The sequence below is a fragment of the Delphinapterus leucas genome, chromosome 17 (genome assembly GCF_059928025.1).
Source record: "Delphinapterus leucas isolate spDelLeu-1000000601 "Yukka" chromosome 17, BTC_Dleu_Yukka2, whole genome shotgun sequence".
In the NCBI taxonomy this organism is placed as follows: Eukaryota; Metazoa; Chordata; class Mammalia; order Artiodactyla; family Monodontidae; genus Delphinapterus; species Delphinapterus leucas.
This window is the reverse complement of record NC_143145.1, coordinates 38,015,193-38,028,562: the sequence shown is the minus strand read 5'-3', so window position 1 is coordinate 38,028,562 and position 13,370 is coordinate 38,015,193. Positions and strand designations below refer to the sequence as shown.

At 32.5% G+C, this 13,370-nt stretch overlaps 1 protein-coding gene across 14 annotated transcripts in view; it reads left to right on the top strand.

Moving 5' to 3' along the window:
- VPS13B (vacuolar protein sorting 13 homolog B) overlaps positions 1 to 13,370 on the top strand; it is a 795,150-nt gene that overhangs the window by 406,156 nt on the left and 375,624 nt on the right. For 13 of the 14 annotated variants that reach the window (XM_089898526.1, XM_089898529.1, XM_089898532.1 and 10 more), the window contains 3 exons: positions 7,713 to 7,884; positions 8,391 to 8,505; positions 10,434 to 10,500. In XM_089898526.1, coding sequence (XP_089754652.1) covers positions 7,713 to 7,884; positions 8,391 to 8,505; positions 10,434 to 10,500 — 354 coding nt within the window. Of the gene's footprint in view, positions 1 to 7,712; positions 7,885 to 8,390; positions 8,506 to 10,433; positions 10,501 to 11,061; positions 11,204 to 13,370 lie in introns of all 14 variants that reach the window. The other variant, XM_022584711.2, reaches the window with a different exon arrangement.

The window sequence follows — 13,370 nt, the reverse complement described above, 5'->3', positions numbered from 1 at the left end:
AGGTTCCCAACTCCAACAATGGTATTGCTGTATTCCTAGAAAATGAATTTTATACTACTCATTATTGATAAAGTAATACTTAATGGTAAAATAAAGATGTTTTATGGCGTTCTGATAGCCCAGGCTGTATAAAATGAAACTAATAAACATAATTTTTATAGATGCTAAACAAATACACTGTCTTTTGATACTGTGCAATTATGACTTTATGTCCCAGTTAATGTTTTTATGTCAAATGTTTAATTCTGGTAAAATATACACAACATAAAATTACCTTTTTAAACCATTTTTAAGAGTACCCTTCTGTGACATTAAGTACATTCACATTGTTGTGCAACCATCACCGTCAACCATCTCCAAAACTTTTTAAACTTTTCCCAGCTGAAATGTGGTACCTGTTAAACAATAACTTCCCATTTTAACATTAAGTCTTCTGATCCATGAACATGGGACATTTCTCCATTTGTTTGTGTCTTCTTCTATTTCTATTAGCAATATTTTATAGTCTTTCACTTCCTTGGTTAAGTTTATTCCTAAGTATTCTATTCTTTTTGATGCTATTATAAACAGAATTGTTTTATTAATTTCCTTTTCTGATTGTTCACTGTTATTGTGCAAAAACACAGATGTGGGTTTGTATCTTGCTGAATTCGTTTATTCTAAAATTTTTTGTTGTTGAATCTTTAGCATTTTCTACATATAAGGTCATGTTGTCTGCAAACAGAGATCATTTTGCTTTTTTCCCTTTCCAATTTTGTTGCTTTTAACTTCTTTTTCTTGCCTAATTGCTGTGGCTAAGACTTCCAGTAATATGTTGAATAAATATTTCACTTAACTTTTTAAATATTAGGCAATATTTTCAAGTTGAACATAATTTTCTTTTTTGATAATAATTTTCTGTTAAGGAAACCTTCTAGCATGTTTCAGCACTAACAGATTTTGTTCAAATAGCAAAAGACGTATTGAAAATTTGACACTGTTACTTTTTCTGTTCCCACGTTAGTTGTACTTTTATACTATTCTTTTCATCTGCAATAAGTGTTAAGTCAAACATTATGGGTTGGAGGTAAAATGATTTACACTGAGAGGTTTATATTGGTTTAGAAGTAACAGTGTTAAATAATGATTATACTGTTTCAATGCCATACTGGATGTGAACTATAAACTTTCTATTATCACCCGTCACCTATTATATTTATCATCATAGGATAACCCTAATTTGAGTAACCAGTACGTACTCTGTACCAAACAATAGTGCTTGGTACAGAGTAGGTTTTAAACACATTGTTCTTTAATATATGGATGTTAAACAATTTGGGAAGTCAACTCACTTTGACGAAATTAAATCTGATTTATTATAGTACAGGGCATAGAGATGTATATATTCATTGTCACTACAAATATATTTTGATATGAATTCATAAAAGCATATATTGAGTTTATTTTTTCTGTTTGTTTTTATGTCTTTTGTTGTTTTAAACATAATTCTTTTATATTATTTATCAGATCTGTTATCTGAATTTCTTGAGATTCTAATCCTACTGTTGTATTCTTAACCCTTGCTCTTAGTAGACTGTTTCTTTATGTGTTATGTGCTCTTCTGTTGGGAGTTCTTCACTAGTGCGACTTTATGAGACTCTTGCATAGTGTATGAGGGCCTGTTCCCCAATAGGGATTTTCTGTGTTTCCTTCTCTGAGGGACTCCAAGGGCCATCACTAGCCTGGGACCCCTTTACTGTTAATTTCGTAGCTAGATGTTTCTTGAAACATTTCGGTAGTATGAAATCAAGCCCTCAAACCTACATGTAACCCAGAGATGTGTTTAAAAGTCTCAAGGGTAACGTTTTTCCACTACTTAGGCTAAGATAGATATTTCTTTTTTCTTGGGTTTATTCTGTTGTTTTTCTAATTTCTTAAATTGGATACTTAGATTAATAATATTCAGCTTTTAAAAAAAATTAAGCATTTTAGTCCTTTATCTTTAGCAGAATTTATAATATTTAACTTCGGGGATGGATATGTGTATACACCTAATATATAGGTACACTGGGAAATTTAGCCCATCACTGCATTGCTGCTTCCCAGAGAAAATTCTGTATTACATAGAAGGGTGAGCAAAAATTTTGGTATAAAACAAGATGTCTCTGGCATGCTAATTCTTATCATAGACCCAAAGTAAGGCTTTACCTGTCCACTTGTAGAACATATTTCACTGTATTTCAGCTAGTTAAGGTTGTCAAAAATTTGTGTTCAGGGAGATGTTCAGGAAAGTGAAACACTATATAATCATGTTCATTGAAATATTTATGCCATTTTGCTTACAAGATAGCCCAACAATAAAAAGTGCCTTTGAAAGTGCTAACATTTTGATGATTTGTTTTAATAACAAGTGAACAAAGCAAATAGATACACAATACACAAATACATACACATTCACATATTTCCCTTATAAGGTCAAGTACATAAACTGTTAAGTCTTTTTTTTTTTTTTTTTTTTGCGGTACGCGGGCCTCTCACTGTTGTGGCCTCTCCCGCTGCGGAGCACAGGCTCCAGAAGCGCAGGCTCAGCAGCCATGGCTCACGGGCCCAGCCGCTCCGCGGCATGTGGGATCCTCCCGGACCGGGTCACGAACCTGTGTCCCCTGCGTCGGCAGGTGGACTCTCAACCACTGCGCCACCAGGGAAGCCCTGTTAAGTCTTTTGGAAGCTGTTCTAATTATATAAAATATTATTTTGAACTTCTGGATTTTCAGTACATTCCATAAAGGTCATGTAGGAAGGACAATTATTATGGATAGCTATATTGTGTTGATGAAATTAAATCCCTCCAATTAAGTTGTAATTTTAGGCAAACCATTAAGCATTTTTTCATTTTAACTTCTTGTATATATGTATAATGTCTTTGATAATGTCATCCTTATTCACAGCATTTTAAAGAAATAATTTTAAAGCTTTAGAAAAATATAAAATGCTGAGTGAATGCTAGAATATTGATTTATAACTCAGCCTAAGGTAAAAATTGACAGATTAACCAACAATGTTGGGAGGTTAGAGGGTCATGGCAAAATTCGAGTTGCATATTTTATTGATTCTGGAATTAAAATTACTTCAGCAGCCTAGTTCTCAAAAAAAATCCAGTATGTGCTGTGTTGTATAGCATGGAATATTGCCAGTATTTTATAATAACTTTAAATGCAGTGTAATCTATAAAATATTGAATCACTCTATTGTACACCTGAAATTAATATAGTATTGTAAATCAACTATACTTCAATTATAAATATATATATTTCCAGAAAACAATCCAGCATGAAGTGGTTCATTTCTTAGTCCCCAGTAATTATTTAAAATGCATTTATTTTCAGTTAAATCCAAAGTGAAAATTTGGGGGGAAAAATGAATGAAGGTGGTCAAAAGGTACAAATTTCCAGTTATAAAATAAATAAGCCCTAGTGTTGTAATGTATGCCATGGTGACTGAAGTTAATAATATTGTATTGTATATTTGAAAGCTGCTAAGAGAGTCGATCTTAAAATTTCTCATCACAAGAAAAAACAATTTATGACTGTGTGACAATGGATGTTAACTAGACTTACTATGATCATTTCACAATATATATAAATATCAAATCATTATGTTTTATACCTGAAACTATTATAATATTATATGTCAATTGTATCTCAAAAAAAAACAAAGTGAAGTTGTTTGGCATCAACTGCTATAGCAAAACTATTGTCAGTTTTTCAGGGATTTAAGTGCAGTTAACCTAAGCAGCAATCTACCTCAAATTATTATTCTAGACAACCTTTTAGAAAGTAAGTTTAGTTTGAACTTTTTTACTCAGTTGATATTTTAAGGCTGTCTCTTAATAGTTTTAAATCTCTTCCTCAAAATAGACTTATTTCATTAAATATTTATCTTTAAATGATTTTATCTTCAACATTTAGGGAGAAACTTTTATTCAAAATGTAGAAATCTTAGCATTTAGATTATCATCTAATTAATTGAGTAGCTGTTGAAAGAACATACATATATAATACATATATCAAAGCAGGTTATTGTTTAGCCTTCACATATGAATCAACACAATATTTTGTTGTCATGCTTTTCTTATTTCAAAATAATCATGCTGGAAAATGTCTCTAATTTGTCAATTATTGGCTTATTTTTTTATGCAAATAGTTTTATTGCATAAATATAACCTATTTATCTGAGGTCACCTTACGTTTGTTGTGCTTATTTATATTATGTATCTGTATGTTTAAATTTCTAATTAATATTTGCATTCCAAAAGTCCATAAAATTTAAAAACACTGTTTAAGGTATTTGTTGCTGAGTTGGGTAAGAACTATTATTGTTAAATTATTTCGACAATAAAGAATTCACCATAAATGAATCTAGTTTAAAAAAGTATGCTCTTAACAGTTGCTTGTGTTAAGTAGAAGAGAAGTATTTGCTTATATGATCCTTGGATGACTTATACTTTAAACTACGAGTAATTCTTTTTATGTTGACATGTTGATAAGGAGCAGTATACTTTTCAGTGGATATAGCTCTAGCTTCCTGAATATCGATCTCAGTGGTGCTAGAAGGGGAAATATGAGTGGCAGGCTTAAGTAGTGAGCTTAAAAACAGTTATTCGTTTTTCCCACCCTTCACATTGAAATGGTGAGAGCAAAGGTAGTGGAAACCACAGCAGTCCACTTGTTATCGTTGACTTAAGTACAAACAGCAGTGGAAGTGTTTAGACCTTTGGGAAGTTTTGTGATTGAAAAAGAATGCTGGAGTTATTTTGATAAGGGAGAGTAGCAGTGTGGCCAAAAGTATGATCATCCCTGAGCTCTGAAGCAGGCCAAGGATGAAGGGCTGAAGTGTTTCCTCTTCCAGATGAACAAAGATAAATTCAGCTAGCATAATAAACTCAGTATTTTGGTCAATTTGCGACAAAATGGTGAAAAAATTGAACTGTATATTTTAGACCTTGGCTAAAGAGGTGTGGGAAAATAGTTCAGCGTCTCCAATTCTGGCTCAATTTTTGCTATAGATTTAGAAATAGAGCAGAAAATTAATGCACAAACATATTTAACAATACCGCACCAAGTGTTGTAAATCCAAAATGAAAATTGAAACTGCATGAAGAAGGAGAGTAAAACTTTTTCTCAGGAGTGCTTGCTTATTAAATTTGAAGCCACAGTTTTCTTAGCATTCCTACTAAGTATACTTAATAGTGTTAAAAATCAAGGTTTCATTGATTTGAGATGGTCTTTTCCCTACAATTTCCATTCTTGGGATTATAATGTTCTTCTAAGTGTTGGAGGGAGAATTTAATTTATGAATTCTTCTGCTCTAAGGCCCAATCCATAGAGAAAGGCATACTGACTACATTATGCTGTCTTTTATTGAATTTGACTTTCTAAAATGTATCTTTTTCTGGGATTAGTTTGTGCTTTTCATTAGATGTGTTACTTTAGACAGCTAACCAGAAACCTGAATTTTTATATAGCTTCTCAAATTCTAGGAATTTCAATTTTAGCAGATTTAGGGCCACTTAGTTTTGGAAAAGCATTTAGATGAAAACATCACGAGCAGTGAGCTTTCTGCTTTGCTTGGTGTAATTGGAACAAAGGATGGCCATACTGTCTTCAATACATCATGCTGCCTATCAAACTAAGCTTAAGTACATATAACTAATATTTAAATATATATACATCTTTTTTTTAACATCTTTATTGGGGTATAATTGCTTTACAATGGTGTGTTAGTTTCTGCTTTATAACAAAGTGAATCAGTTATACATATACATATGTTCCCATATCTCTTCCCTCTTGCATCTCCCTCCCTCCCGCCCTCCCGATCCCACCCCTCCAGGTGGTCACAAAGCACCGAGCTGATCTCCCTGTGCTATGTGGCTGCTTCCCACTAGCTATCTGTTTTGCATTTGGTAGTGTATATATGTCCATGCCTCTCTCTCACTTTGTCACAGCTTACCCTTCCCCCTCCCCATATCCTCAAGTCCATTCTCCAGTGGGTCTGTGTCTTTATTCCTGTCTTACCCCTAGGTTCTTCATGACATTTTTTTTTCTTAAATTCCATATATATGTGTTAGCATACAGTATTTGTCTTTCTTTTTCTGACTTACTTCACTCTGTATGACAGACTCTAGGTCTATCCACCTCATTACAAATAGCTCAATTTCATTTCTTTTTATGGCTGAGTAATATTCCATTGTATATATGTGCCACATCTTCTTTATCCATTCATCCAATGATGGGCACTTAGGTTGTTTCCATCTCCGGGCTATTGTAAATAGAGCTGCAATGAACATTTTGGTACATGAATATATATATACATCTTTTAAAAAAGTAAGCATGCTCTGGTGTATTTGATCAGTTCACAGAGAATGAGTTTAGCTTCTGGAGTTTTTTTGAAGGTTTTAGATGGACAGCAAAGTTGGGATTTAAAAAACCCAAATACTTGGTAGCTAATCCTAAAAGAACAGAATACATGAGTGAGTGATCACTATCTCTGGCACCATCTCTTCCTGCCTTTGAGACTGAAGCTGTTCATCTTCAAACCAGGATTTATTTTCACCTGCTTAAAAGATTAAAAAACAACCCAACAGACCTTTTACAGAAAGTTTATTAGTACCAAATTTAGGACCTTATACATATCCAGAATTCAGTATGTATTTGTTGAACTGAATAAGCTTATGCTCTGATGAAGGTTTGGGGCCAGCATGTATGGCAGGTTCTCTGAAGCTGCAAGATTCCCTTCTTCTGGGCTGAGGTCTGTGATCCAAGGGTTATATTCTTGGGCTTCAGCTGCCTCTTATTGGGCTGGAGATACACTCTGAAGTACATCAAATTACAAAATAATACCATCTCAAATGTGCAAAACATTGAATATTAACCTGGGAAAATTTGTTGAGCTAAGAGGTATTTATCAAAAACCTGCTCATTTTACTTAATTTTGTTTCATTGTTATCATTTTTATTGTACCTTTCTGTAGGATATGTATAATTTGCCAAATATATTTCTGTAAAGATAACCATAACACACACACACACACTCATGCTCTGTACCTCTAATTAAGAGACTTTTAACCATATAAATCATTTAAAAAATCTGTTGTCGAATCTGCTTTTAAATGTCTCCTTAATATTAAAATATGTGAGGCGTGATGAATGTTTTGCTGTTTCTTAAATCACGGTGATTATGCTGTGTTTTACTATGGTTATTATATATTCATACATAAATACACCATAGCAGGGGTAGACAAACTTTTTCCATAAATGACAAGATAGTAAATATTGTAGGCTTTGTGGATCATAGCAGCTCTAAAGCAGCTACTTAACTCTGCTAATCAGTAGTCGTAGGCAATAGATAAATGAGTAGATGTGGCTGTGAGGTAGTAAGACTTTATTTCCAAAAATAGAGCCCAGTTTGGCCCTTGGCTATAGCTACTCTATAAGGAAATACTCATTGGTATGATCCTAACTCATTTAGAGGAACTGGAATGGCATGCATGTACACTGTAACTATGAAAACCATATGATCAGTGTATGCTTATATTACTGGCATTATGTATAAACATTTATATGATTTGCATTATCATATATGATAAGTTATAAGCAGTAATTGCAGATTTTAAATTATACATTTTTAGTTATTTTTATTTATGTTACAAAGTATTGTTGTTCTTCCTCATCCCAGGGAGATTCTGTACAAGCAGTTGATGATTCACCATTCTCCGATTCTGTTACCTTGGAACAAACTACAAGTAATATTGGTGGATCCAGTGGTCGTGTTAGTCTGTGGATGCAGTGGGTGCTCCCCAAAATTACTATAAAGCTCTTTGCTCCAGATCCTGAAAATAAAGGCACAGGTACAGGATTACTTTTCTACTGAAAAGATAAACTATTAAACACTATTTTTAGAAGAAATTGGAGACTTAGTTTTATTTATCATTGGCATTTAAATCAATCATTAAGTCTAACTCAAGTGATTTCTATTAGTAATACTAACATGTTGCCTATAATACCTAAATTTTGTCTTATTTGTATCAAAATTCACTTCAAAAGCCATGAGGTAATTTCTTCATTGGTCATATCACTAAATGTATTGCAAAGACTGTTGACTGATATTAGATGTAGCACTTCATACATTAACTGGGATTTCCCCTGTTTTGAAATAAGCATCGTATCTTAATTTTGAGGCCTATACTGATATTAATTTTCCTTATTATTTTAGAATCTTATGTGGTTAATGAACAGAAAGTCTTAGTCCCTCTGTAGATGTCAAGGATATACATGCTAACATTAAATGTAAATAGAAAGTTTTAATATTGATTGTGAACCCTATACTGATATTAATATTTGCTTCTTATTGCAGAACTTTGTATGGTCAGTGAACTAGAAGATCTCAGTGCTTCCATAGATGTCCAGGATGTGTACACCAAAGTGAAATGTAAAATAGAAAGTTTCAATATTGATCACTATAGAAGCAGGTAATTAATGAATAATGAATATGGGAAAAGCTATATTTTCCTTGAACAAAGTCTATAAAAGAATTTTTATATTTTAATTTGATTCCTTAATTTTTAAAAAAATACTGTACATATTCCCAAAGATGGTTCTTAAGAAATATATTGGTTCATTTTACTTGGTATTCATTCATATATGGAATATAATAAAGTTTTGCTTTCTAAGAAGGCAAATCTGTTCATAAATATCCACACTGCCATATTAAATGAAATAAGCTGCTTTTACTAATCACCTCGCAATTTGTTATGCATGTTGTATATTTGCCAAGATGTCTGGGACACAGTTAATGGCTCTGGTTTTTGATGAATACTCCTCATCCATTCCCTATACCATAGATTGAAATGGAGCAGCATCTCATGTTCCTTACAACTTTGAGTACTTTTCTTATCTCACAGATGATTAATGAACATGTGGTGGATATTCCTAGAATCACATTTTTCCTTCCTAATAAATTTCTATCAAAAGTAGATTATAAGTAAATATGATTTGTTTATAATAATAAGTAATGGTAGTAAAAAAGTAATGTTTTAGATATTTTCATAAAGATATATAGCAATTTTATTATTAATTTTTCCAAAATAAAAATACGAATGCTTTTAGGAGATTTTTTTTTGTTTTATAACACTACCCTGGAATTGAGTTTTTTTTAACTGAAATATAATTCACATACCATAAAACTCACACATGCTTTTGTAAAATTATTTTTTAAACAGCATCATATTTTCTACTTCATAGTATTTTGGCAAAGAAACAGCCTTACAGTCCTTTTTTTCCTGGATTCATAATATTTATTCATTCAGCAATTAAGTGTCTGCAGAAGTACACGTTTCTGTACCTTTATTGATGCATTATATACTCTAAAAGACGAAGTCTTTTTTGTTGTTGTTGCGGTACACGGGCCTCTCACTGTTGTGGCCTCTCCCGTTGCGGAGCACAGGCTCCGACGCGCAGGCTCAGCGGCCATGGCTCACGGGCCCAGCCGCTCCGCGGCATGTGGGATCTTCCCGGACCGGGGCACGAACCCGTGTCCCCTGCATTAGCAGGCAGACTCTCAACCACTGTGCCACCAGGGAAGCCCCAAAGTCTTTTTTATTTAACGGGTTTCTAATTCTGCATTAAAAACATTCGAACTTTCATTCTTTATTATACATATCATATTGTTCATGTAAATAACTCTCAACTCTGTCATAGCCAAAAAATTATGTCATAACTGTGATGGTCAAAATATTTTGTTGGGTTTATATTAATACCTGTTATAATAGTATTATTTTACCAAGTGTATGATAATTGTTTTTGTTGTAGTAACAGTGAATCATTAATTGATTTTTGATAATGGAATGGTTAGCTCTTCAGTTTCTTCTGAATGGTATATCTCTGTATCAAAATGATCCTAGCAAGTGATACATGAATTTTATTTTATTGCTGAAATAATTTCTTGATTATGTGAATATTACAATTTATGTTCTAGATTATCAATGATTTTACTGTTAAATTTATGTAAGTTTTAAATATTTAGATAATTTATTCATTCATTTAATCAAAATATTTACTGAATGCATATTATGTCCCAAGCACTATGCTAAGCACTAGGGATTTAGTGTTTAACAAAAATAGACATAAACCATGTCCTTATGGACCTTAGAGTCTCATGGGTGAGAAAGAAAAATAACCTTCGTAAATTTAGAATTTATCATTAAGACAAATGCTTCTCTGAAGAACTACCAGGGTGTGGTGCTAATGTAAATTGTTCTATTGATTGCATTGTCAGATCCACGTTTTAGTTCAGTGTAGTGTTGTTTACATCAGAACTACTTGAAATAGTTATATATGCTCAATTTTTTTAACTCAGAAAAATTGAAGAGAACAGATAAGGTGAACTTATGTTTTCCAGGCCAGGGGAAGGTTGGCAGTCAGGACATTTTGAAGGAGTATTTCTACAGTGCAAAGAAAAACCTGTGGTGAGACTCATTTAGTAATTATGATTTTTTAAAAATATATTATAAACTGTTTTTCTTTGTTCTTTCATGCAACGGGACTAATGGTTACAAGAATTAGAGCTCAGTAAATTCTTTTTGACCTTTTCTTCCAATATTACATTATAAAATAAAACTATTACTTCCTTTAAGCTGCTTGTGTTTTGTATCCATTTTCCTGTTAGAGCAATTAAGTAAATTTTTCAATAACACAAAGGTAGGATTGCTTTTATTAATATACTTTACCATTAATGTATTATTATGTTGACCTTTTAGAAGTTTTTCCTATTCATAAGTGAGTTCATGTTGGATTGTTCTTTATTATAAATTAAAAGTAGTCATTTACATTAAAAGCAACTACTTTTTGTTTACTTCCATTAACAATGCTTTTGCAGAAGATGGTCCAGGTAGAGGCCATACCTAGCAGTGGCTCAAACCTAAACCTATGCAAACTTGAGCAGAATTAAAACTATCTAGATTTTTTTGCTTATGGCTTTTATTGCTTTTTGTCTTTTCACCTTCTTTGCTCCTGTCCATCACCTCAAGCCTTGGGGAAGAGTGTTGGTCTCTGGGGCAATGTGGAGGTGTCTTCCTTTCCTGTACTGACAAGCTGAACAGACGCACCTTGTTGGTTCGACCCATCAGCAAGCAGGACCCTTTCAGTAATTGCTCTGGCTTCTTTCCTTCTGTAAGAAATCATTTTTAAATTATGCTACAGAACTCCCATTAACAGGAACCCAGAGAAGGAATTGAACTATCCATAGAGTCAACTCTTGATTTTCATCTTCCTCTGTATCATTCACTTTGTAAATGAAATATAATGTATTCTTAAATCACAGACTGGTTTTCACTATAATTTGTTTCTGGGTTACTTGAGTATGCTATTTGTCATTCTGGTTTTGTGAATATAAACTAATTTTACCATCAGCATTAGAAAATCAAAGTAGGATGTTGAATATGCTTGTTAAATTATACATGTATTGAATGATCAAGAGTTGACCATACTGCTTTTGTCATTCTTTTTATGATTCTTCCTTACATTGCTTTTTTTCCCTATTATTATACCATTTCCTTCTCAGAACTAACTCCAAGTACCTTATTTGGTGCCTGTTATATCTGGACAGGGCTGTACGTCTGTCATTTACTGGACGGAAGATGAACGGTAGACTGTATACCAGTGGGTTTTAGAAGTTTAGAACCTTTTTTTCCCTAGTGGTACAAAATATCTGAATACGTTATTAAGCAAGTTCTTTTAAGTGACATTTTTAAAGTCAGTAAAAATGCATGTAATTTTTAAATGTTAAGAGCAGATTATCACAATGGTAATAGCAGTTTTCTTAAGAAACTATTAAATCAGTGCAAACATTATTAGACATTTTCTTAGCATGTGTAAACTAGTATTTCTTTCCTTCCCCTTTTCTGTAGCTCAAAAGGAATTTAAGACATATATCTTTAAAAAGAGTATAAAAATTAGCCAAATATTTTAAATAATTGTGTTCTTAGATTTAGTGTTTAACATTATATTTGCATAGCAAATACTAGTTTCTGATTTTGAATTTTTTCTAGTCTAGTCTGGAAAATTTTTTATGTTAGTGGAAGCTCTGTTTAGATTTATTTTCTTCTCTTTAATTGTTCATTAGCATCCATGAGGAACTTTCTTTATTTTAACATGTATTCATGAAAGAAAACCAAAATTATTGTTAATGCCCCCTTTTTTTGAGTTTTTTAAAATTAATTTTTATTGGAGTATAGTTGCTTTACAGTGTTAGCTTCTACTGCACAGCAAAATGAATCAGCCATACATATACATATATCCCCTCCCTTTTGGATTTCACTCCCATTTAAGATACCATGTTAATGCCCTTTAAAATTTTATCAATTTTTCTAAATTTTTTAATTTTCTTAACATTTCATTAATCATCATTGCTTTCTAACTTTTCACTTTAAATAGTATAAAATATTGATTATTACTACATGAAAAGTAATATTTATATTATCTCAACTCCAGTTAGTATTCATTCATTCTTTAATTTTTCCCGCCTTTTATTAGGGGAGTTAGGGATATAGCAGTTCAACATACTTGCTCTCATGGGTGTTGACCTTTCAAGAGTACCTACATTCAACATGTTTAAAAATATCTTTCCCAAATCAAAACATTTATACATTGAAACACTTTTTATACTATTTACAGGATTCAAATGTTGCCATTAATTAAGATTTGAGGTGGGTTATTTAGATTAGTGGTTGATTCTACCCCTCCCCACCCTAATTCCTGGTTGAGACACCTAGAGACACTGTTGCTGTGGCCTCTTCCATTGGGGCCATACCACAGCACCCTTCTCCATCCACTGTTGCCTGCAATCTAGCATCATAGCAATAAGACTGGGATCACTTTTTCTTGTTTTACTGTATTTCCTTTGGTTTTGAGTGTAGAAAGCAAAAAGAAAGGGCAGTTAGATAAGAGGCAGTGAGAAAGTTGGAAATAGTAAAAAATGCTTTAAGGGCAAGACAATTATATGAAAAGTGATTATATTGCATATTCATGTAATGCCTACTTTCCAAGTTTTTTTTAATGGGGAGAAAATTAACTTTGAGAAAAAAACATATGCAAAGGTAAATTTTATCTCACCTTTCTTCATTATAAAGTCCAGGTTAAAAACAAAAGTAACAGTAAAAACTGAATTTCATACTATTTTCTTTTCATTAGGTGATAGGCAACAAAATGAGAGGAAGAAAATGGAAGTAGAAGAGGTTTACTAGTGATGGGATAACAGGCTCAAACACATTGCTGCTTTGCTACTTCTAACTTTTTTCTTTTTTATGTGAATGTATTTCCTTCTTGTTCTTCTTCCTTG